We start from the raw sequence: 25,477 nt of genomic DNA, 5'->3' as shown, positions 1-25,477 counted from the left end.
ATTCCATTTATTTGTTAATATTAAACCCTGGTGCAAAGGGCTCACCACAGTAGCCTAGTGGCTAAAGTCCTCACCTTGTATGAGCCAGGATCCCATATGATCACTGGTTCTTATTCTGGTGGCCCTACTTCTCTTCCAGCTCCCTGCTTGTGGCCTGGGAAAGCAGTGGAGGATGACCCAAAGCCTTGGGACCCTGCACCCATATGGGAGATCCAGAAGAAGTTCCTGGCTCCTGGCTTCAGATGGGCTCAGCTCTAGCCATTGTGGCCACTTGGAAAGTGAATCAACAGATGAAAGATCTTTTTCTCTGTTTCTCCTTCTCTCTATAAATAAAAAAAAAAACCCTGTTGCATGAGGATCATACGAGGACCAATTATTTACCACAGAACCTTATGATTCCCAGCTACAGGCACTGCCTAGGTTGCATGCTACCTAGGCAAGTGTTCCATTGCTTGGAGAAAAGTTGTCAATAGCTGGCAGGCTATTTATGTTACTACACCTGTGTGCCAGCATAGCTGTTTATTTGCTCTTCTCCTCCCCCTTTTGTTTAAAGATAAATGGGGGAGGCAGATAACTGGGCAGGGACACACCACTCCTGCCTCCAGGGGAAGCGGGTGTGGGGATTGGAGTGGGAGCAGCTGAGGGCATGTTGGACAGGGAAGGAATGACTTCTGGGGTCCTCCACAGCTGGGCCACTGTACTTGCACATAGGATAAGGAGCTGAGATGGAATGTTTTAAATGGGAGAAACCAGAGGGCATGCCACAGCACCAGCCCGTGTGGGAGACCTGGGCTAAATAGTGTCACCCTCTGGTTATTGATTTGCAGAAGCTGGAGCTGGGAGGTATGTCTGATCGGACTAGGATACAATGCTCACCTACGAGTGTTGGGATGGGGAGTAGGCCATGTCAGGCTGGGCCACAGCACCCATCAGAATGCAGGAGAACCAGATCTGGGGACAGATTCTGTAGGGGAATTGTGAGCTCACCTCAGAGGGATGGCAGCACCCACTGGTTTACAGAGAGTGGAGGTGCTGATGGGCTGATTCAGGCTGGACCACTGAACGCACCTGATAGGAACCCACCTGATCTTTGCAGGGGCTGGGGCTGGGAGAAGGCCAGTGAGCCAGGCTGCAGCACCCACTAGCTCATGGAAGTGCTGGAACTGAGTGCAGGCCATGACAAGCAAGGCCACGCCTCCCACTGGCATGTATGAGGTCTGGTGCTGGAAGCAAATCTGCAGGAGAACTTAGGGAATCCCCCCTACTATGTTGCAGCTCCCACTGCGGAACACAAGAGCTGGGGTTGAGAACAGGCCAACTAAGTCTGCAGCACTCTTCAGCATTTGTGTGGGGGCTGGAAACAGGCCAGGCTAGGCCAAGTCATAGCAGCTGCTGGTATGCATGAGAATCAGGACAGGGTGTGGGCTGCACCCAGCTGGGCTAGGCTGCAACAACCACCAACTAGAGCTGAGACTGCAGGCTGGCCATGCCTTCCTGGGTTGAAGCACTGCCAGCACACAGACAACCTAGCTGGAAATGGGCTTGGTGGAGGAAATCTGGGGAGTCCCCTGCTGGGCTGCAGCTCCCACTGCTGAATGAGAGCTTCTGTGGGTGGACCAGGCTGGGTAAGACTGCAGCTCCGTAAACATCCCAGTGATTCAAGGCTACAAAGTCCTGTCATCTTTTCTCCTGATGCCCTTCAGCTTGGTCTCCATCCCATCAAGATAAATGAGGACATGGGGATGCTAACTTCCTTCTTAAGAGTCTGGGCACCAAGGTGCCACCTAGTACTTCTGTTCATACTCTGTGAGAATTCAGTAGGTGGTTACACCAGACTTCAAGGAAAGATGGAACAGAGTCTTGGCCGTGTATCTAGAAAGAAGAGGAATGGACAGAGTAGAGTTTCTGCTGGAGTCCAACCTCGTGTCATCAAATATTCACTTACATCGTTGCTTCCACATATAGAACTCACAGAGCCATCTCTGTACAAAAGAAACCATCTAGAATTTCTTCCCATTATGGCTTCCTGCTCCCAATCTAAGGCCTGTGGATTATGCTCAGTCCCATCAGATCAGGATGTATTCCCTGTGGGTTCACAAATTTTCTGAAAATCAAGAAAGTTATCTCCCTCAACACACAGGGACACAAACACATGATACGACTGAGCCAAGATCAGCAGCACTGGGAAAGGGGATGAGTGGGAAGTGTGTGCCTTTCACAGGTTGATTGCAACACGGAATTCATGCTGAGAAAGTGTTTTTTCAAAGAGGGTAGTTTTGATTAGACCCTGGGTCTCTATTCTGGGAGGAGCCCCACTGTGCTTTGTTCTTTTGAAAGATTGTCCTTGGCCCATAATCCACCGTGAGAGCCCAGCAGCCCACTGGAGAGTATTAGCACTAGTTATCTGAGACTGCTTCCAGCTTGTGGAAGTCTGTGATCCAAACATCATTATAAAGCTCAAAACAGTCACAATATTTTGAGACTGGGGTTGAGACTTTGTTTGGCAATAGTTTTCTGAATTCAGCAGAATTCTGATCAACTTATAGTCAGTTTCATGTGCCAGTGTTATAACTAGTGTCTTAGTTTCTCCAGCTGTTTATTTCTTTACTCAGCTCCATGAAGATGAGAATTCTTTCTTTATCCATCCCTAGAAATACAGAGTCACATACCAAGTTTTCACCTGATATAAAGTGGAAACAGTTTGTCAAATATATTGTCTATTGCTTCATATTCAACATTACCTTTGCATTGTCTTGTACTTTCATGATTTCTACCAACCCTTTACATATATTTGTGCTTTTATAATTTCACTCACTCAATCTTTGAAGAAAAGGACAGGCTATTGGCAAGATCTAAAATCCATGAGATTCCCAAAGGCAAAGCTTCATGGGCAGCTTGAAGCTGCAACTGCTGGGACAGAGATAAGATCTGCGGCTGTGAGCAGTTTCCATGCAACCCAGTGTGATCCATTACACAAGGGCTGCTTGAATGCTATGACATCTTGAATGAGGTCAAACCTAATGGTTTAACAAGTTTGAGAACCTCCTAATAGTGGGTGGGCTTTTGGAAAGGTACTAGTGAACATAGGGTTCTGCTGTTGTTGTTGTTTAAGATTTATTTATTCTTATTACAAGGTCAGATATACAGAGAGGAGGAGAGACAGAGAGGAAGATCTTCCATCCGATGATTCACTCCCTAAGTGACCGCAATGGCCGATGCTGTGCTGATCCGAAACCAGGAGCCCAGATCTTCTTCCAGGTCTCCCACACGGGTGCAGGGTCCCAAGGATCTGGACTGTCCTCCACTGCTTTCCCACGCCACAAGCAGGGAGCTGGATGGGAAGTGGGGCTGCTGGGATTAGAACTGGTGCCCAATTGGGATCCTGGCGCTTTCAAGACGATGACTTCAGCTGCTAGGCCACGGCACCAGACCCAAACATAGTTTTTGAAATGTGATTATAATGGTTGTTACAATGTGTTTACCATCACAGAATGTTCCAGGAAAAGCTGGTACTGTACAGTGGACATTAGAACTTTCTTTAAAAACTGATAAATGACTCAAGTGCCGTGGTCACATCTTGACTGCACATTAGAAAGAAACACTTAAAGACATTTTAAAACTATCATAGCCTTGAGCCAACACGATAGCTCAACTTGCTAATCTTCCACTTGTAAGCACCAACATCCCACAGGTGTGCTGGTTTGTGTCCCAGCTGCTCCACTTCCCATCCAGCTTCTTGTCTGTGGCCTGGGAAAGCAATCAACCCTGTGCCCACATATGGGAGACCTGGAAGAAGCTCCTTGCTCCTGGCTTCGGATTGGCTCAGCTCCGGCCATTGCAGCCACTTGGGGCGTGAACCAGCAGATAGAAGATCTTTCTATCTCTCCTTCTTTCTTTAAATCTGCCTTTCCAATATAAAAAAAAAAGAAAAAAGACTGGGCCCCATACCAAAGATTCTGATCTGAAAGTAATTTTAAATTCTTCTCACAGAATCTAATTGTGAAACACTCATTTTAAATGTAAGTGAAATGTCTCACTGTGAAAGTCACTTTCATTAGTTCCTGTTATGAGAGACAAGAAAAAAAATCCTACCTCTGTCGAAGCTTTTGTTAAGCTTTGTAGTTGGGATAGGCAAGGCCTGTGTTGACAGATGTCGTTGTATGGATGATGGTCATTTGTTTCAAGTTGAGCAGTGAGGGGATGGGCAGTAGGGGTCAGCTTAAATGAGGCTCATGGTGGCCAGCGGGTTAACCCTTGCCTCTCCCTGAGCAGCACATCATGCTGGTGCAGCGCCAGATGTCGGTGATAGAAGAGGAGCTGGAAGAATTCCAACTTGCCCTGAAGCACTACGTGGAGAGTGCCTCCTCCCAGGGTGGATGCCTGCGGTGAGTGATCCTGCACTGGCGCAGCAGCCCCCAGCTGCGGTGGGAGGCCTGCCTTCCTGAGATGCGGTTTGGGATCCGGAAGCCCTGCGTCTGAGGAGCCCCTGGGCAACAGTGTGGAGATGAACTAGATGTGCTCTGTTTGATCTTTGGCCCCCATGTCAATGTAATCATTACAGGCACTAAGAGAAATAAGATGAGGAAAACATCTTGAATGAGAAGTTTCAACTAGATTGAAATATTCGCTTTTGCATGCAGGCAGCCAACACCTGGTTTAGCGTCCTCAGTGGCAGATGCGGTCAGATGCAGCCATGGAGCTGTGGCTGTCCCCTTGGTAGCACACTCCATGGCCTGATGGACATTCTGGCCATAAGGAGTTAGAGGGGCTCAAATCATGAGTTTAGATCTGACGTGTCCAAATGTGAAGACACAATGCAGTGTGCATCTCTGTTTCCAAACCAAAGACGGACTCCCAGTGAAACTAGTGGATATGTCCTGACTGAAGGATCAGTAGGTGGAGGAGGAAGGAACTTGGGGAGCTGAAGGAAAATCCCAGAGCCTATGAAACTGTATCATAAAATAAAAATGAAATAAAGTAGAGGAGGGAAGAATGAGGAAGAAAGGAAGGTGAAAGAGGAAAAAGATACTGCTTTGGGAAAACTTTTAGCATAGGTGTGTATGTGTGTATGTGAATGTGTGTGTGTGTGTGTGGGTGGGTGGGTGTGGGTGTGCATATACAAACACATGCTTTGAATGCTTATTTTTTTTCCCATACTGTAAGTAACCATGGTTATTCACATTCCGGCAGAACGCTTCTCCAGCTGAGAAGACTTAGTTTGGGATGCTACTAATTGTATGGGTTGAGGAAAGATCATTATAGCCCAGAGCCTCATCCAGTGCTCCCTGAGGTGTCACAGGGTTTGCTGAGACAGACCACCTGCAGTGCTCCATGGCTGCCATCCCATTAGATCATGGACGTGAGCTGCGGTCACCACTGCACTTGCCCTTGCCCCCTGGCAGCCTCTGGCTGGCTGACTGCCTCTCTGCAGCATGACTCCGTAGGGCCATTGACGGCTCCTGGTCTACCTCGCGGTGCCTCTGAGGCAGGAACACACGAAATGCTGTGCCTCCATTATTATGCTGCTTCTTGTTATACTCAGAAAAAAATAAATAAATATTTTTTTCGTCCTTTTAGTTTTTATGACTCAAGGGAAATTTGCCAAGGTGGGAACAGATCTAGTTTTAAGAAGCCTCATTGAAAGTTAAAATTGAACACTGTGTAAACTGGAAAATTCAATCTCAGTAAACCCCTTTAGGGTTGGTGACGGCGTAAGGAAGATGAGAATGTTCAAGTCTCACCTCAGCCTCTGCAGATTGAATATATATCAGACATTTCTAGAAATGGCATGCACATTTATTTTGCACTGTTCAGAAACACTGAGTTGTTTGTTGGAAGAATAACCTGAGGTTGCTAGAACAGCCCCAGGGAGCGGAGGAACAGGCGGTGGGAGCCAAGATTAGACAGACTCATCCTGTCTGCTGCAAACGCTGCCTTCAATGGCCATGGAGAGCTGCTCCGTCAGCTCCCGCCATGAAGCGTGAGGAAGGAGGATGCTTTTCCTGTCAGAGACTGTCAGCCCCTCCTGCTCCTTTACACGACTTAATTCTTTAATGTTTCTGCATTCCCTTGTCATTGCTGATTGTTGAGCTAGTTTGTCTGGCTGAAATTATCAGAATGTAAGCTATCAAATGGGCATCAGAGTGGCCACACACAGAACATAAACAGAGAGGGATATTATGTCAATGTCTGTTTAAATTCCATGCTTTTTAGTTGTACCACTTAACCGAGTTCCATTTTTTGCATGTATTAAATCAGGAATAATCAGCTTCTGATCATGCCATCAGCCATGCTGCCATACGTGCAAAACCATTGCCTAGTGCTTGGTTGGTATAGCTACATGAGTTTCACAGTTTTTCAGTTTTTGCCCCTTAAAGTTTAGTTCAACCTTTTAAGGCTTAAACAACATATACTGCCACAAATTCAGTTGATTAAGGATTTTCAAGAATAAGCATTTTGTATCCTTTATAATGTATTCTTACTTCTTATTTATTTGAAAGTTAGAGCTACAGAGAAAGACAAAAGGAAAGACAGGAAGAAAGATCTTCCATCCACTGATTGATCCTCCAAATGGTGGCAATGGCCAGGCCTGCGCCAGGAACTTCATCCAGGTCTCTGATGGTTATACTAGGGACCCAAGCACTTGGGTTATCTTCAGGCAGTTCAGCAGGGAGATGGATCATAAGTGGAGCAGCTGAGGCATGAACCAGTGCCCATATGGGATGCCAGCATTGTTAGGCCAAAGCTCTAATTTCTCCAAAATGCTGGCCCCTCTTGTTTCAACATTATAGCAATCATCACAGGTACAATTCCACCAAGATAAGCAAGAAACACTGCGATTTGAGTTGTTTGACTCCACAACCCATGTTTAATCCTTCTGGACAAAGAAATCAGAGCTTAGAGTTAAAACGGACAAGATCCATTGTGTACCAAATACAACCAGGTCTAACTTTCTTAAATTCAAACCACTGAATCAGAAAAGTTTTGCCATATAAATGTTTGACAGAGACCCCAAACGTTTGGCCAATTTGTCATTGTAGTCAGACACTTCTGTTTTTGAGGGGAAAAAAAAAAAACAACTCTGCGAGATAATTGTGAGGAAGTACACACACACACACACACACACACAACTGATGCTACTCTCCACTGACTGTGTAGTCTTGAAGGCTTGCTAATTCCAGTTCAGCAATATGCAAGTACCAGTTGCACATATGTGACATATACAATGTGTTCTCAGGGCACACTTGATGCCAGAGAACAAGAGAATAGTTTATGCTTCAAGATTCTGAAATCTGCTTAGGAGAACAGGATAGTCAATCATCAAAGTTAGAAGGAGAACTGTATTATTGGCCTTAAAATTTTGCAGATACTAACTGGAATCAATTTTTTTAGCAGCACTATTTATTGGAAATTCAGAGTTAGAGGGAGACAGAGAAAGAGCCCTTCCATCTGCTGATTCTTTCCACAAATGGTCACAATAGCCTGGAGCCAGGAGCTTTAGCTAGGTCTCCAATGTGAGTGGCAAGGACTCCAGCACTTGGTCCAACTTTCACTGATTTTCCCAGACCATTAGCCGGAAGCTGGGTCAAAAAAGGAGCAGCCTGTAGTCCCCACCCTTGGGAGCTGGAATTGGGGGTGGGCCTGGCCCATCCAGGCTACAACACCCATTGGCAAATGCCGAAGTGAGGCGGTCCATGCTAGATGGGGGTGCAGTACCCAACCAGCACATATGAGACCAAGGGGGGAGGGAAGGTGAAGGCAGTAGAGGGACTACAAGGGACTACTCTGCTGGACCCACTCCCACTGGAGAACATGAGTTGGGATGGGGGCAGACCAGGCCAAGCAGGGCTACAGCACCCGTGGGCGTCATGTGAGCTGGTTTAGGGAAATGCCAGGCTAGGGTGACTGTTTCTTCTGGTGCATGCATAAGCCAGAGTGTGTGGGGCTTGGTTGGGCCTTGCCACAGCATGCATCAGCTGGCAGATGCTGGCATGGGGGACAAATTCTGTCAAGTTAAACTGCAGAATCACTGGAAAGTGCATGATCTGGGAGTTGGAATGGGCCCAGTAGAGAAACAGTGAGTACCTCCTTCTTGTGTTGTCACTCTGACTGGTGAGCATGAGAACCAGAACTAGGGCAGGTAGACTAGACAGAGAGTGGCACCTGCTGGCACATGTGCGGGCTGGATAGTGGGGCTGGTTGGATTGAACTAGATTTTAATGCCCATTGACATGTGTTAGAGCTAAACGGGATGTGGGACAAACTGGACCAGTTTGCTGTACATACTGGCAAGCACTGGAACCAGGGCAGGAGGTGGTCCTAGTGGGAATTATTGTGGCTAACTGTGACTAGGCGGCCGCTCCCACTGGCATATGTGCAGGCCAACTGAGTGGTGGGCAGGATTGGGCTGCAACACCCATTGGTTTGTATAGAGACAGGGCTGGAAACAGAACTGACTCAACATATGTATAGCTGATTGGAGCAATGGACTGTACCAGACCCAGTATTGGCAAGCACACACAAGAATCAGATCTGGGATCACCTCAGATGAAATTTCCTTGAGGATCCTCCCAACTGAATCACTGGACTCAGAACCCCAATCCTGGAGAGAATTGTAGGTTCTATGTTCTGATAGTGGAGTGCTTGTGTCTGACCTGGCCTTCCTCAGTGGCTTAGATGGAGCAGTGGACAGCATACCCAGGTGCACATGGAAGATATGGCAGTCCATTGTAGTCTACAGAGAACACTTGGTACCACAACAGAAGATGGAGGACAGAACAAATCAATCAACCACCCTAGCCAAGTGTCCGCAGTGAATATCTTGGGCAAACGGAGACTCTAGGGTGGACTCCGTGAGCCGGTGGATTCTGGAGAGATTTCATTGTGCTTGGAGTGGCGAGATTGGCAGCAATTCAGAACTGTTGAACTATGGAAACCTCTTGAGCTGGACCCTCAGAGCACGCCCCACATTGCAGTCCCTGGGATGGTGTTGCTTGACTGCCCTCCATCCAAGGGTACAAAGTGTTTGGGAGGCTGGGTGTGGTTTCTCTCCTTATCTCCCCTCCCTCAGATACAGGAAAGGAAAGAAAGAGAATGTGGAAATGGTGATCTCACCCACCTTCCTGTAACCCTTGACCCTTATCACCCTAATCAACTATGTAAAAATCATCAAAAAAAAAAATAAAAATAAAACCCAAAGAAGGGAAGCAGCCAGGGCTCAAGACAGCACCTGTATGGAACGAAGGTGCTGGCTCTACCTACTATACCACAGCACCATCGCCAAGTCCAATGATTCATGTTGATGTTAGATGAAATAAACTGGCCAGGGTTCAGCCTACAGCAGTGTGGGGACTGTACTTCTGTTGTGTCTCTCGTTGGTCAGTCCACGTGAGCTAAGGCAGGGCCGGACACGCAGGAGAAGGGAGAAGCCAGGAGAGAGCCAAGTGCAGTCCTTTATGGGCCATTGCGGCACGTGAGAGCGCCAACCTCAGCTGTGCTCTAGAAGCCAGTTCATGGAGATGTTTCCCACCTCCGGGAATATTCAAGAAGGTTCAGGGCTGATGCCCTCAGGGCTGCACTCAGAGGCCGCCAAAGAGCTCTTGCTTCAGTGGGTACATGTGAAGGGTCCCAGAAAACACGGAGATGCCAAGGGAAGAGACAGGTGGTGTTCTTGGTCATTAGAGTTGCACAGGCAATGGTTCAGAAATGAGTCCCACAAATAGTTTGCAAATAATTGAAAGCTAATCATTCAACACCTCAGTCTTAAAAAAGAAAAAGCTTCTGACATATATCTAAAACTTAGATAATTAACCTTTTCTTCCAGTCAGTGCCAATATTGCCTAAGTGTCATGTGTATTGTGTGGTCTTCAGTGGTAATGTCCTTAAATGGCATTGCCACGCACTGTTCTGGCTGACGCTTGGCTGGAAGCATCTCCACTGTGCTTCAAGATGGAATCTGTACTTAGTCATCCCTGCATCTGCTTGTCGTGGTTCTTACGCTTTCTACTCTTTGTAGAAGTATAGCTTGGTCAATTATAATCCCTAAATTCCAAATTCTAATTTATTCACTATTAGGTCTAGTAAGTTATTCAGCCTGTCCTTTCCTCAGATTTTTATCTATAAACAATGGAGAGGGACAATGGAAAAAAAAAACAATAGCACCCACCAGTACAGACAGAATGTATTTTTAATTTATTTTGATTGGAAAGGCAGATTTACAAAGAGAAAGAGAGACAGAGAGAAAGATCTTCCATCCCCTGGTTCACTCCCCAAGAGGCTACAACAGCCAGAGCTGAGCCGATCCAAAGCCAGGAACCAGGAGCCTCCTTCAGCTTTCCCATGTGGGTGCATGGTCCCAAGGCTTTGAGCCATCTAGTACTGCTTTCCTAGGCCACAAGTAGGAGCTGAGTGGGAAGTGGAGCAGCCACACACAAACTGGCACACACATGGGATCCCAGTGTGTGCAAGGCAAGGGTTTAGCCACTGAGCCATTGCACTGGGCCCAGAAATGTTTTCAACTCTAAGTAGAAAACACAAAAAAAGTTGTTCCTATCCATAATACATTTACTGTCGTTCTCCATAGGAAGGCTGGATAGTGATTTCAGTGTTCGTCCCCAGGTCTGTGAGCCCCACCAGCTGGCTCATCACTGGGTGGCTGTCAGGGAGAGGGGGAACAGTCCCAGGCCACTCTCCTCTCCTGTACAATCCTTGGACGCCGGTGTTATCCCACGTCCCCCCCCATTCCAGGCTACTTCCCTTTGCATGTCACTGACCAGAATGCAAGTCACATGGCCCTTCATGGCTACAAGGGAGACTAGCAAACAAGTGTCCAGCAGAGAAAAAGAAGATTGGCACCAACAGTCCGAATCAAGCACCGGGTCATCAGATTCATTGTAACAGTAACGAGGACAGAGTTCTATAAGCAAGAGATGAGTAATGTATGAGACAACAGCCTCATGAGCCTCGGAATAACTGAAGGTACAATGGCTTAATTCATGTAAACTGTTTAGACCAAGGCCTGGCACTAACCAATGCAGGCTGCAAGTCATTACCACCTGGCCCAGTGCGATGGCTCAGTGGCTAAATCCTTACCTCGCATGCGCCAGCATCCCCTATGTGTACCAGTTTGTGTACTGGCTGCTCCACTTCCCATCCAGCTCCCGGCTTGTGGCCTGGGAAAATAGTAGAGGATGGCCCAAAGCCTTGGGACCCTGCACCCATGTGGGAGACTTGCAAGAAGCTCCTGGTTCTGCTCTGCTCAGCTCTGGTCATTGTGGTCCCTTGGGGAGTCCATCAGTGGACAGATACTCCTTTTCTGTCTTTTCCTCCTTCTCTCTCTCTTTCTCCTTCTCTCTGTAGGTCTGCCTTTGCAATGAAATAAATCTTTACAAACAAAAGCAAATCATTATAACCACTATTATCAAGACTTACCGTATTCTTGGCATACTCATTCTCGCTGCTTCCACAGATGTCTGTTTTTCTAGTTTATTTTCTAGTCTGCTTCCCCTGTTCTTACTTAGAACTGTTAGGGCTTAACTTTGATCACTACTCACCCAATGAATATGCTTTTTAGGGACTTATTAAGTGCATGTTGCCACCATCATCACCATACACGCGCACACACACACACACACACACACATAGAGGCATGCATGCTCTAGATGCACAGGGGTTAAAACATCATCTTGCGTCTGTGTGTAGCCTCAAGTCCTAACTCCACTCCACATCCTTGCTTACAACTGGTGCAAACTCCAGAGAACAGTAGGTGATGGCCGAAGTCCAGTGTGTGGGTCCCTGCTCCACACGGTGGTGACAGACAATGAGTTCCCCGGTCCCTGGCTTCGTTTGGCCTGGTCCAGGCTGCTGCAGGCATTTGAAGACTGAATCAGCAGATGGGGAAAAGATCTTTTGAGCTTTGTCCCTTTCAAATCAAATATTTGGCATGTGTGTGTCAAATACTAGGTTAAGCGTTCTACATGCAAGACTTTATTTAATCCTTATAGTACTATTGTTTTCACTATTTCACAGATGAGGCTCGTCTGGAATATGATAGATTCCAAAAGCAGCATTTTAATATAATTAACACAATGAAATAATTTGCAGGAGGCAATTGATGCAAAGCCTGAAGTATTGGGTTGGTGGCGGATAAACTTTCTTCTAAAGAAAAGCATAGATGAACATTTGCCCATTACACTGTTAGGTCATAGATCTCTTAGACTAGGCTGGAGGCTATGGTTTCCCTTCCCTGACATAAAGTATTACTACTACACATTAACTTGCAGATCATCTTGGGGAGTTGAAGGAAACCTCAAGAAGCCCATCCATGAACTCCTGGGATTAGAAAAACACAAATTCTGCTTTTTATTTGATTTTTATTATCTTAGCAGATTTCCTATTGAAAGGCTTACTATATTTGCTACATTATACTTTAACAATCCAAACTAGGTAAAACTCTGAAAAACACTAAAGTATTAACGTTTTGTGTGTCGTTGCTGCCACCTGCTGGTCACACAAGTAAATCGTAACTTCATAAATCAATTTCATTGGTAAATTGTTTTGAATTAACTCAATCCTTGGGTTTTTTTTTTAAGATGTTTTTAATAAGATTTACTTATTTTTATTGAAAAGGCAGATACACAGGAAGGAGGAGAGACAGAGAGGAAGCAGCCGCAACAGGTGGAGTTGAGCCAATCCGAACCCAGGAACCCGAAGCTGCTTCTGGGTTTCCCAGGCGAGTACAGGGTCCCAAGGTTTGGAGCCGTCCTTGACTGCTTTCCCAGGCCACAGTCAGGGAGCTGGATGGGAAGGGGGCCGCTGGAATTGGAACCAGTGCCATATGGGATTCCAGCTCGTTCAAGATGAGGACTTTGGCTGCCTCGCTATCGCATCAGGCCCTCAATCCTTGTTTCTGACCCCTCACTTTGCTTTCTCATCTGAATATATTGTAAAATACTAGACTTATTCACAAGCTGTACTTTTCCAATTAATTTTTCGAAGACGTTGATTTTGGTATTCTTACATGTATTAATCTCTTCCCTGTATTCTTCAGAGTCCACGTTAAGTTAAACTTCATCATATCTATTTCACTGCCTTTTTAGCCACTCTTCCTTTGTATGAGTCCTTTGTATGACATTCCGTCAGAAGTATCTTAAGCTTTGCGTATTTGAAAGGCAGCGTGATGGAGAGGAGGGACACGAAGAGCGAGGACTCTCCCCTCACCTGTTTTACTGCTCAGATGCCAGCCACACCTGGGGGAAGGCAGGCTGAGGCTGGGCGTCAGCAGCTGCCTCCAGGTCTCCACACCTGGGGGAAGGCAGGCTGAGGCTGGGCGTCAGCAGCTGCCTCCAGGTCTCCACACGTGTGATGTGAACCCCGATTCCTGGGCCACAGCCTGCTGCCTCTCAGGTGTGCCGCCAGTAATGTGGATTGGCAGCACCCGCAGGACCCAGGCGTTCTGAGGCAGGGGGAGGGCACACCAAGCGCAACAAGCTCAACAACCTTGTCCTGCCCCCACCGAAGGCTGTCTGAAAACAGTCCAGCCCTATCAGCTCCCTGCTTCAAATTCATAGTCACCGCTGATTTTTATAGGATTAAAATCTAGTTTTCACTCCCAACCCATATTCAGTACCATTCTCTTTTCTTCACTCTTCCAAAACATACCACTACATGCCTTCGGATTACGCAAAGGGCTGGAAGAAAATTTGTCTTTCTCAAATTGGAAAATTAACTTTATACCGTAAGACTTACGTGAGTAGAAGACAGAAATCTTCTATCTGTTGGTTCACTGTTCAGATGGTCGCAACAAGCAGGGCTGGTTGAGGCATCAAGCCAGGAGCTAGGAACTCCATTTCGGTCTCTCACACGGATGGCAAAGGTCGGGGTGGCACTTGGGCTATTCCTCTGTTACCTTCCCAGGCACATCAGAATTGAGCTGCGATTCCAAACAAAAGCTGCCACTTCAGGGACTGAGTAAGGCTAAGAACTTGCCAGGAACTGTGGTGGCTGATATTAACAACCCAAGAGTATCCGAATACATTTGAGGGCAAAGGCAGGTGGCATGTGCTCAACTTTCAAAATTCTGGCACAAGGGATGCGCTACAAATCCGAATGCATGAATGAGATTTTACCTGAGTGATGTGCTCACACTGTCTTGATTCCAAAGCCACTGCTCAATCGATGGGCAAGTCTGTTGGATTCTCATACAGGAAACTTCAGGTCATTTTCTATACATAGAGATCATTTTTTTCCTACCACACACAGAGATTGTTAGAAAATGAGTTTGCTTCTTGCATTTCCAGTGGTTAAACGTGCCTTTTCTTGTTCATTTCAGCATTTCTATACAGAAGCATTCAAATGAATCTCGCTACATGCTTTATGAGTTCTGGGAGAACAGTAGTGTGTGGAACAGGTAAGTTTTGTGCAAGTTTGGTTTTTGCGAAGCCAGAAAGGCAATAACACGGACGATGGAAGTTAAGGACATTAGGACAAGGTTAAAATCTGTGTCTTGCTCATTATCCGGAATCCCACACTTTAGGGATTTATTCTGTGAATCAAAAACCACCTCTGTCGAAACACAAATACTTTGAGTAACGATACCACTGCCAGTTTTATCATGTTACTGAACCTTCTGATAAGCAGGAGTTGTTCTAAGGCAGGCAGTAGTGGCAATAAGCATGGAGAAAAAAACGCAGCAAATACAAGTGAGGGAAAAATCTACCTCTGAAATTGTGTCAGGTAAGCTTTGTGCTTCTTACCTGCAATAAAATGACACATGTTGGTATACATTACCACAGCCTAACTACTTTCCTTAATGTCTTTAAACAAAAAAAGGGAGGGGATTCAAGACACTATTGGGAAAACATTTTTTTAAAAACAATCAATTTATTTGAAATTTAATTATTACAAAGAATAAATTTATAATTAGAAAAATAGGATGAAAAAAGTTTTGCTATTCTGAGATAATAAACAGTCTGAGATAATACAGCTCTCTGTAAGTCCATGATTTTAGGATTTTTGTACAGGGTCCTGCGAGTAAAGGAGGATGCGAAATCCAGTGGATGTATTCCAGTTTTATTTTTGTGGCTATTACAAAAAAAAACTTTGTGCTGAATAATAAAAGCAAAATGAGCTTTAGGTACAGACCAGTCCTTCAAGGCAATTTATTCATCTCCATTCTTGCAAACGTACACTTTTAGATGATTTTTATTAGCCTATAAAGAGAGGAAATTCAGACCCTCCTTTTAGCTAGCCAACTTTTTAACCCCCTAACAGCCAAGAGTTTATGTTTTGGGCTTGGCAGCATGGCCTAGTGGCTAAGGTCCTCGCCTTGATCCCATATGGCCGCTGGTTCTAATCCCGGCAGCTCCACTTCCTCTCTATCTCTCCTCCTCTCAGTATATCTGACTTTGTAATAAAAATAAAATAAAATCTTTAAAAAAAAAAAGAGTTTATGTTTTAACTTCTTACTTCTTGCTAAACTTAGTCTACTTCATATTGTTTTAACCTGTGAATAAAAAATTAATGCTCCCATTTTAAAACATTCTCCTACTATTTCTGAAGACAGTTATTAACTACCCGAGCTTTTTTTTTTTTTTTCCCGGATAAATAATCCTTAAAAGAAGCCTGTATCCAGGCACTTCATCTAAATTGCTCAAAGCCTTGCCATCTTATTTTGATGTCTTCTGCACTCTATGGATAAAAATACCCGACCTTAACCTGTGATTGTTTATGCAGCCACCTCCAGACGAATTATAGCAAGACATTCCAAAGAAGTAACGTGGATTTCTTGGAAACTCCAGAACTCATATCTACTATGCTTGTTCCTGGTAATTACCATAGATTCACAATGTTTCTATGTGCTTTTACCTTTTGTTTTGTTTTTTTAAAACTACACGCACTTCCCACATGCGAGTTTCAATAGTACTCTTCCTTTATGGTTTATTTTTCTCCCAGAATTTGGGGGTAGGGTAGAGGAAATAAGAGATCTGTGTATTGATTCTGCTGCCTCTGGGCCACAGCTGACCCTATTTGTATTGGTTTAATTAAACCTATTAGTGTTTATTTGCTGGTGACCTTCAAAATGTTAACAAAATACAAGTCAAATAATTGTAATCCAAACATCCAAATGTTGTACATCAAGTTTTATTAAGTACCAGATTAAAATAAGTAACCCATAAACTGGAAATTATAATTATATAATAAATATTTATTGTTATAGCAGCTGTCAAAATAATACTTATAACTGGAAACAAGATGAGTGGAGATAAAAAGAGAAACCAAAATGATTTTGTTGGAGAAATCTGGCCTAGCTAAAACTGATTTAACTGAGAATCAGAATTCATGTCTTCATCTGCCAATACATTTAAGTAATGGTTAAAAATATAGTTATTGATGATTATATACACTTGGGGTGTCTAACCTGTTTACGGGCAGAGGTTGCACTCCATTTCTGAACACTAGTGTACTAGACTCAAGAAAAGGTACCAAGCAAAAATGCAGTGTCTATACCACCTACTGTTTTCAGGTTGACAAACTCATAGCAAATACAGATGACTCCAGAAAAGCAGTCTACCTCAAGGCATTAGCAGGAAAGGGTGCTTTGTGGACTTACAGAGGAAGCAATTACTTACTTCAACTAATTCAGTTTAAGGAGATGATTCTGAAGATGGACCTTAAAAGAGGAGACTTGGACAAGAAAGGTGCACTTTAGTAAATCTTAGACATGTCTAAATCCAAGAAATGTGAATGTGCTTGGCTTATGGGTACAGTCAAGAGTAAGGCTCATAATGTGGTAGACATCAAACAGCACAAAATGAGGTTGAAAATGTCATGATCCCATACATGTCGAAGGCTTTTAAGACTGAGGAGAATCAAGATTGTGGAATAGGGTAAGGACACGTTTAACAGAGAAGTATTTAATCAGGATGAAGAAGAGGGGACATATTCCAGGAAACAGGAAAGGACAGAACAGCAGCAGAGGGGTACCTGGAGACTGACAGACACAGGAAAACAGCGGACACAATGGTGTGGTGTTGCAGTGACTGATACTCCAGCGGCATTCAGCTAACGGGTGATCTGAACTCCACCAGCAGCTGGAACTCCACCAGCAACAAGGTGGGAAGGGACTTTCACTGGGAACTTGGTAGATGAACCTAGACAAAGAACTGTCCGTTTTCCTGGTCTGTTTGATTTGACCAGGAGGAGAGACAGCAGCAGATCCCAGACAGGTAGTGTGAGATCAGGGTGGATTTCACAGCCCAGTCAGCCTCCTAGACAAATTAGACACCATTTTGCTTAAGGAGGCAAAGGCTATGGGGCAGGACTGCGCATGCACTGAGCTGGGAGGAAACTCATTTTTGACTCAGTGAACTGCAGCAATGCAAAGCACATACAAGAATTCAAAGAATTTAAGGAATATGGTACACAAGAAATAGCAGCAATAAAGCAAATTAAGGCTGATATATCAGAAATTAAGAACACAGTAGAGCAAATTAAAAGCACAGTGGAGAGTCTCCAAAATAGAATCAAGCAAGCAGAAGAAAGAATCTCAGAAATGGAATTTTACTTCTGTCACAAGGAAGAAGTAAACAAAAAGCTGGAAGCAGAGCTGGATCAGGCCAAAACAAGTATTCAAGAATTGAAAGACACTATTAAGAGGCCAAATATAAGAGTTATGGGAGTCCCAGAAGGTGCAGAAAGGGAAACTGGTTTTACAAATACATTTAATGAAATAATAAAGGAAAATTTCCCTAATCTAGACAAAGAATTGGGAAACAACATCCAGGAGGGGCACAGAACTCCCAACAGGCCTGATCAAAACCCATCTTCACCACGACATATGATCATCAAGCTCTCTTCAATAGAACATAAGGAAAATATTCTTAAATGTGCATGTGAAAAAATCAACTGACATATAAAAGAATGCCAATTAAACTCACAGAAGACCTCTCACAGAAAACTCTACAGGCCAGAAGAGAATGGAGCAACATATTCCAGATTCTAAAAAAACAAAACATGGTTACTCATTACTATGTCAATTAATTCCATAATGATGTAAATTTTTGCTGATGGTATGTTGGAGCTTTCAATTGACTGGGATGATACTCTGCTGGCTTTGTCTTCAGACCAGAGAGGGTATACCTAAGAAGCCGTTGAACTTGACTGGACAATAAGATGCTGAACTCTGTGTTTGGTATACGCTTGCAATGGGGGAATCTCAACTGAACTTGAGCTGGGTTATGCAACAAGGTGGAGGAATCCACCATGGTGGGAGGGTTTGGGGAGGGGTGGGGAGAACCGAAGTACCTATGTAACTGTGAAGTAAAATAATAAATAATTAAAAGAAAACAAAAAAAATAAAAAATAAAAAATAAAAAAACAAAACAAAAAAATTGTTGACCCAGAGTAACATACCCAGCAAAGCTTTCTTTTGTCTTTGAAAATGAAATAAAATTCTTCCACAGTAAAGAAAAGTTAAAAGAATATGCCTCTTCCAAACCTGCCCTACAAATGATACTTCAAGATGTTCTCTTGACAGAGAAAAGGAATAGCACCTACCAAAACCAAAGGCAAATGTGAAGAACATCCCAGTAAAATGATGACAGAAGACTAAATCAGTGAACCTCCATTCCTAAAATGACAGGACCAAAGTACCACTCATACATATTAACCCTGAAAGTAAATGGCTTAAGCTCAATCAAACATCATAGTTCAGTAGGCTGGATTAAAAAACAAAAACCATCTTTGTTGTCTAGAAGAGACACATTTCACAAACAAAAATCAGCAGAAGCTATAGCTCACGGATTTTGATGTTTTTGTTTTTGTTAGTTTCATCTCTTCTAAACACTTTCTTCTGAATAATAATATAATGACTCATAGATCATACAGTAGCATCGTTTTCTTCAAGAAGGTTCTTGATTTTCATTTCTTCAGCTACACGTTAGTCATTTAGTCGCATGTTATTTAACTTCATGGTGTTGTTAATTTCTTTTTTCTTCCTGATGTTGATTTTGTTTTGTATAAAGGGATGTATAGTAGCTGTGAAATTGAGACTGTCATGTCTAGTAATATGTTATTTAACTTCATGGCATTGTAAATTTCTATTTTTCTTTCTATTGTTGATTTTGTGTTATGACTTTTCATTTAAGGGGATGTACAGTAGCTGTGAAATGGAGACTAACATCCAGATGTGAGGATACAATGTAGTATGCATTTCTACTTCCAGACATAGATGGACTTACCATGAAACTGTTCACTATATCTTGACAGTAGCATTCTCTGTCATTGTCCAAGCCCACAATGATGGACATACGACTGTGTATGAAGAACTATATTTTAGTAATGATATAGACGAACTAGGTGGGGGGAGGGATTTGGGGAGGGGATAAGGGAAATCCCAGGAACCTATGGAACTGTATCATAAAATAATAATAATAATAATAAATTAAAAAGCAAATAAAAAGAGTGACTGAGATATGCCAGAATCATTACAAAATGATTTGTAATGAGAAGACTTGCAAAGGCAGAGATGAAGAAAAGAGATTAGCTAGGCAGGGCAATAACCCAAGCCGGAGAAGCACCACTGAACCAGTCAGAAAGCTGGAGACTCAACTAGCAGAGTTTGTTTTCAGGAGTAAACCACAGCAAAATCAATGTGGGGTGGACGGTGAGAGTAAATTATGGAATTAAAGCTTGTGAGACAGGATTTATGTTGAGTGTTTTTCAATTGGCTCATTCTAACAGCCTGAGCTCTACTAGTAAATGTATTTGTTGTAGATCTTAAGGCAGCTTTTTTCTAGCCTAGGGAATGGTAAACTTGATTTTTCACTGATCATCTCAAATTTAATTTTCACACAGGAAAGTCATAGATAGGGTTGAAATTTCTCTTAATATGAAACTTTGCTTATACAGTTTAAATTAAGATGCACCAAAACTTGAAGTGCAAGTGAGAACATGGAAGTACGGATATTAAGGGATACTTGCCTTAGATTACTACAAGAAAGTTTTAGCTTTACCGTATCAGGCCTGAACAGTCTGCTATAAATATGAGAGAAAACATGGAAAAAAACTTGAATATGACCGCCGCAGGATCCATACACTGGACACATCCCCTACCCTGTGCAGCAATACAAAGTTTGAAACAAAATGATCTTTTCTAAATGGCTGTGTATCATCAGAAAGGTATGTCCTTTAGTCATGTGAATTCTCAGCAAGTCCTGATACTTGAAAGCTTTGTATCTGCTATTAGAGATGTTTTTTGCTGTCTCAATCCTGAAACCACTGACTGGTTCAGTAATACAGGAAGAGAGGAAAAAGCATGTTTCTTATATAGATATTTAAGTCTTTCAAGGACAGAAAACACCTAAATAAAAAATATGGCAGAAAAAGAATGTACAAAGGTCAATCCAGGAGTTATCCGTGGGGGGAAATTACTACAGCAGTATAGTCATTATATTACTCTATATTTCAGAGCTTTGCTAGAGCATGAAAATTGTGCACAAATCAAACTAGGTAAATTTTTGCTCTCTGAATTCAAATACAATTTAATACTTTTGAATGGTGGTTCAGTGTTGCACTATTTTCATATCACATCAAATTTCAATAATGGACACTAAAGCTTGATAGATCAAAAAGAAATGAGACTTGTTTAAGTTTCTTTTTATTATTTTATGATACAGTTCCATAGACTCTTGGATTTCTTGTATCTCCTTCCCAAAATCCCTCCCACAACACACTGATTTTCCTCCATATTATTACAATAGTATAGTTCTTCATAAACAGCCCTAAGTCCATCATTGCAGGCATGGCCAGTGGCAGAGAGTCCAGCATCCTATTGCCAAGATATAATAAACAGTTTCACTAGGAATCCATCTTTGATCTGAAAGTAGAGATGCATACTGCATTGTATCCTCACATCTGGATATGATAGTTTCCATACACAGTTACTATACTTGCCTTAAATAAAAAGCCACAATACAAAATCAGCAGCAGGAAGAAAAATTGACATTTATAACACTATGAAATTAAATAACATGCTACTGAATGACTGATGTGTCACTGAAGAAATGAAAAAGAAAGTCAAGGACCTTTTTAAGATCCTACTGTATGATCTATAAATTGGTGAAGAACTTAATGATAGAAAAAAACTGTTTTGAAGAAATGAAAATAAAAACAAGAACATCAAAATTCGTAAGATATAGTTTCCACTCATCTTTGTTGGTGAAATGTGTCTCATGTAGGATTTTGTTATTTCAACCCAGTGTACTAATCTATGATGTTTGATTGATGAGTTTAAGCCATTTACATTCAGGGTTAATATGAATGGGTGGTAATTTGATCCTGTCATTTTAACAATGGGTTGTTCATTGATTTAGTCTTCTGTCGTCATTTTACTGGGATGTTCTTCACATTTGCCTTTGGTTTTGGTGGGTGCTGTTCATTTTCTCTGTCAAGAAAACATCTTTATCATTTGTAGGGTAGGTTTGGAAGAGGCATATTCTTTGAGGTTTTCTTTATTGTGGAAGAATGTCATTTCATTTTCAAACACAAAGGAAAGCTTTGCTGGGTACGTTACTCTGGGTCAACAATTTTTTTTTGTTTTTTTGATAATCTGGAATATGTTGCTCCATTCTCTTCTGGCCTGTAGAGTTTCCTGTGAGAGGTCTTCTGTGAGTTTAGTTGACATTCCTTTATATGTCAATTATTTTTTTTTCATGTGCATACTTAAGGATCTTTTCCTTATGTTCAAATGAAGAGAGCTTGATGATCATGTGTTATGATTGCTTTTGATCAGGCCTGTTGGGAGTTCTGTGCCCCTCCTGGATGTTGTTTCTCAATTCTTTGTCTAGATTAGGGAAATTTTCCTTCATTATTTCATCAAACACATTTTTAAACTCAGCATCTCTTTCTGCACCTTCTGGGACTCCCATAACTCTTATATTTGGCCTCTTCATAGTGTCTTTCAATTCTTGAATACTTGTTTTGGCCTGATCCAGCTCTGTTTCCAGCTTTTTGTTTCACCATTGTGACAAGAAATATCATCCATAAAGTCTCCATAATAAAATAAATGAGGCAGAATGAGTTTCTACTGAGTTTTGAATTTGCTCCATTATGTCCATTTCCAATTAATTCTGCTTTTGTTTCAGCGTTGCTGTTTACTATGTGACATATTCCTTAAATTCCTGAACTCTCATATTGCTTCTTGTTGTTAAGAAGCTTTATAATGAGTTTTCTGAATTCTGTATCCTCCATTTCCTCAATGTATTCCTGTTAACTCTGAGGTTGGCAAAGGCTTTTGTTCTTTTGCAGGGGAGTCTTCAGTAATATTCATTGTATCTGTCTCTTCTTTTGCTCTTGGTCATTGTACTTGTGGTTAGCAGATTTTTCCTCTTTGGGCAGGTTTCTAAATTTTGTTACACACAGGTCTACAGTTTGACTTTACTGATTGCATTTGGTACCCGTTCTTGTGCCACTCCCTGTGAGTTTCAGGTCTGGATTCTTGTATTAGGCTTCCACCATGGTCTCCATAGCTCCAGCTCCTGGCTCACCTCTCTCAACTTCCTGTAATCCCAAGCTGTGGCCATACTGTTGTCTATGTTTTCTATACAGCCTTTCTCCCACTTTCTGTTTGTGCAGTTCCCAGGATTAGGGAGATACCAGGTGTCCTAAATTACCAGGTTGTTGGTGGTACTGATCATGCTGGAACCTGCTGGCCATTAGCTCTGAGGCCAGCCAGACCTGTTTTGACTCTCAGGATACCAAAGTTGGTATTTTCCCTGTGGGACCAGTGCAGTGCCCTGAGCTCAGTGAGTTTGCTCCTCGCTCAGCACATGCGCAGCTCACTGTTGTCCCTCCAGTCTCAGAGCCTTTGCAATCCTGTATAAAACGGTGCCTTAAATGCCACAGAGCTCTTGATCTGCTGGCCATTAGGTCTGGGTAGCCCCCAGTTCTATAGGATGCCACATTGGTGCAGTGCACTGGGTCAGCACTGAGTTCACTCCCAGCTCAGTGCATGCTCAGTGTTGTCCTACAGCCTTTGCATCCCCGCACAAAATGGTACTCGATGCAGCTTTGGTGGGGGTCTGGGCTGTGAAACCCACCCTGTTCCTGCACTGTCTGTTTGGGATTTACTTCTCCGTCTCTGCTCCTGGTCGAATCAAACAAATCAGTAGTATGACTGTGCCTGGGCTCACCTCCTGAGCTCCCGGTGAATGCTCCTTCCCACCTGGCAGCTGACGGAGCTGCAGCCTCTGGTGGAGTTCAGTTTGCCGTTTGCTGACTGTCACGTGGGTATCTGATTGCCGTTCTCATGTCCATCAGTCTCCAGGGGCCTCTCTGCCATCGCTCTGTCCTCTCCTATTTCTTGTAATGTGTCCTCTTCTGCTTCATCCTGCTAATGATTCTCCTCTCTTTAAATGTGTTCTTACTCTGTTATACTATCTTGATTCTCAGGGCTTGTTTTTAACACTTCTAACCTGCCTGGAACCATATTTTAACATTTGATAGTTTAATTTTTTAGTTGAAACAGAAAGATTCCATCTGCTTGTTCATTTTCACTCTGCAAATGTCCACAGCCAGGACAAGGCGAAGCAGAAACCAGGAGCCCAGAGCTCAGTTCAGGTTTTCTACATGGGTGTCAGCGACATGGTACTTGAGCACCTTTAATATATTTTTGTATTTGGTTGCATTGATTAAAAATAATTAAACTTTATCAATGCACATATTTAGACCTATTATTAAATATTGAAGCCTGAATGATGATATAGAAACTATTACATTTATAAATTAAAGGATAAAGAGGTCTGTATTTCTAACTTACCTCAATTGTGATTTCTAACAATACTATTTTTATTAAGGTTGTTAAGTGCATCTCAATAAATAGAACAGGTAATCCAGACTACATCTGGATATGACATATAAACTAAACTATGCTTCTATGAACTATTACATGTGGTAGTCATTTACATAAGGCTTGCAGGAAGATGGCTGTCCAAAATCAAAGCCATCGTAAGCCAGTCAGAGCATGAGAGAGGCAGCTGCTCAGTATGGGGCCCAAGAAGTTCCTCGGGATCACCTGTGTGACATGGTGATATACCTTGGTTCAAGCTGCTTGTGGCAGAGGATGGATCAAGTGTTTGGGTCCCCGTCAACCACCTGGGAGACACAGACTGAGTCCCTGTCCCCTGAAACACAGCTTGCCCCAGCCCTCCTGAGTCTGTAGAGCATCAGTAAGCAGGTACGAGAGATACTGCTTCCTCTTCCCACATCCCACCTTTCAAATCAATGTATTTTTAAAAGAGTATGAAAACTTGGTCTTTGGGACAGAATATTCCTCAACTTCTTGGTATAAGGCAAAGTTCCACAGTTATGAGATTAACCTTGCCAGCAAATTAGCTAATAATTTTGAAAGCGAATTTAAACATTTTCCATTTGCTCTCATAGCATTCTACCAATTATACTGCATGGGTTTATCTTAGAGATATTTATATTCATTAAGGAAAAAATTTCCAGCTTTACTATGTACACATATTCTAAATGTATTTGCAACAAATTCTCTTATTGTTTTTTAATCGGTATGTAGAAGCATTTTATAAGTTATATTTCCTAACTATTGCTGGTATTCTATAGACTAAAATAGCAAAAAATTTATATCTTCAGAGTACTTTTTATCTCATTGTCAAGAAAAACCCTATTTACAAGAAAAAAAATCTTACCAATAGAACAAAATCCCAAAAGATAAAGTACAAATGATTGTGTAGAAGGAATTCAGTCAGAAAGAGGTGACTAGAAAGATCTACACAGACTAACATAATGGTGGAGGGATGATGGTTTCTTTATAAATGATCTGCAACTTGAACACTATTTGTTCGTAAGTTATTTTCATTATTATTTTTTTCTTCTTTTCAGCATCATGGTGGATCCTGAACAACAACTAAATTTCCCTAGACATTTTTCCCGAGTGGAAAACAAGTGTTCTTATCTAAAATATGAAACATAAATTTTGGTGTGGTTGTTAATCTACTGTGTATTATCGTTTAATGTATTTACTCTAAGTACACTGCTCTAAAATGCAGCCTGTATCTTTACCAGTTACGTGAATTTATCTGTTGTTCTCAGTATCTGAAGCTCATTGTTTTGCTACATTGTAACCAATCTGAAACCATCTAGTAACAGATTCCTAGTATGTGGTAAAAGTATATGCATAAAGTAATAACATTGTGCAAAAGAACTGTTATGATAAAAATATTTAAACTGGGAACTTTCAGAAATTTATTATGTAGGACAGGTTTTGTAGACTGCCACATACAAAGGATAAATCGGTGTATTGTGATTTTTAAGTAACAGTTTTCGGTGTGTGATTCTATCACTGAGGCATAAAACAGTCTTGCCTGTAACTATCTGTACCCATCTGTAAGGTTATAACCTGAGTTTTCAAAAGTGAGAAGTCTGTGGCAAACTGGTGCACCAGTTAGTCATGTAT

The 25,477-nt window shown here is 42.5% G+C and overlaps 1 protein-coding gene across 1 annotated transcript in view; it reads left to right on the top strand.

Annotated features, from left to right (window-relative positions):
- Positions 1–24,932, top strand: part of NECAB1 (N-terminal EF-hand calcium binding protein 1) — a 198,221-nt gene extending 173,289 nt beyond the window's left edge. Inside the window, exons 10-13 of the mRNA XM_004597242.4 lie at positions 4,273–4,385; positions 14,330–14,407; positions 15,733–15,824; positions 24,904–24,932. Coding sequence (XP_004597299.1) covers positions 4,273–4,385; positions 14,330–14,407; positions 15,733–15,824; positions 24,904–24,932 — 312 coding nt within the window. The remainder of the gene's footprint in view (positions 1–4,272; positions 4,386–14,329; positions 14,408–15,732; positions 15,825–24,903) is intronic.
- The last annotated feature ends 545 nt before the right edge of the window (positions 24,933–25,477 follow it).

The sequence above is a fragment of the Ochotona princeps genome, chromosome 9, assembly GCF_030435755.1.
Source record: "Ochotona princeps isolate mOchPri1 chromosome 9, mOchPri1.hap1, whole genome shotgun sequence".
NCBI classification, from domain to species: Eukaryota; Metazoa; Chordata; class Mammalia; order Lagomorpha; family Ochotonidae; genus Ochotona; species Ochotona princeps.
Note: the sequence above shows the minus strand (reverse complement) of the source record. Positions and strands in the feature narration are given on the sequence as shown.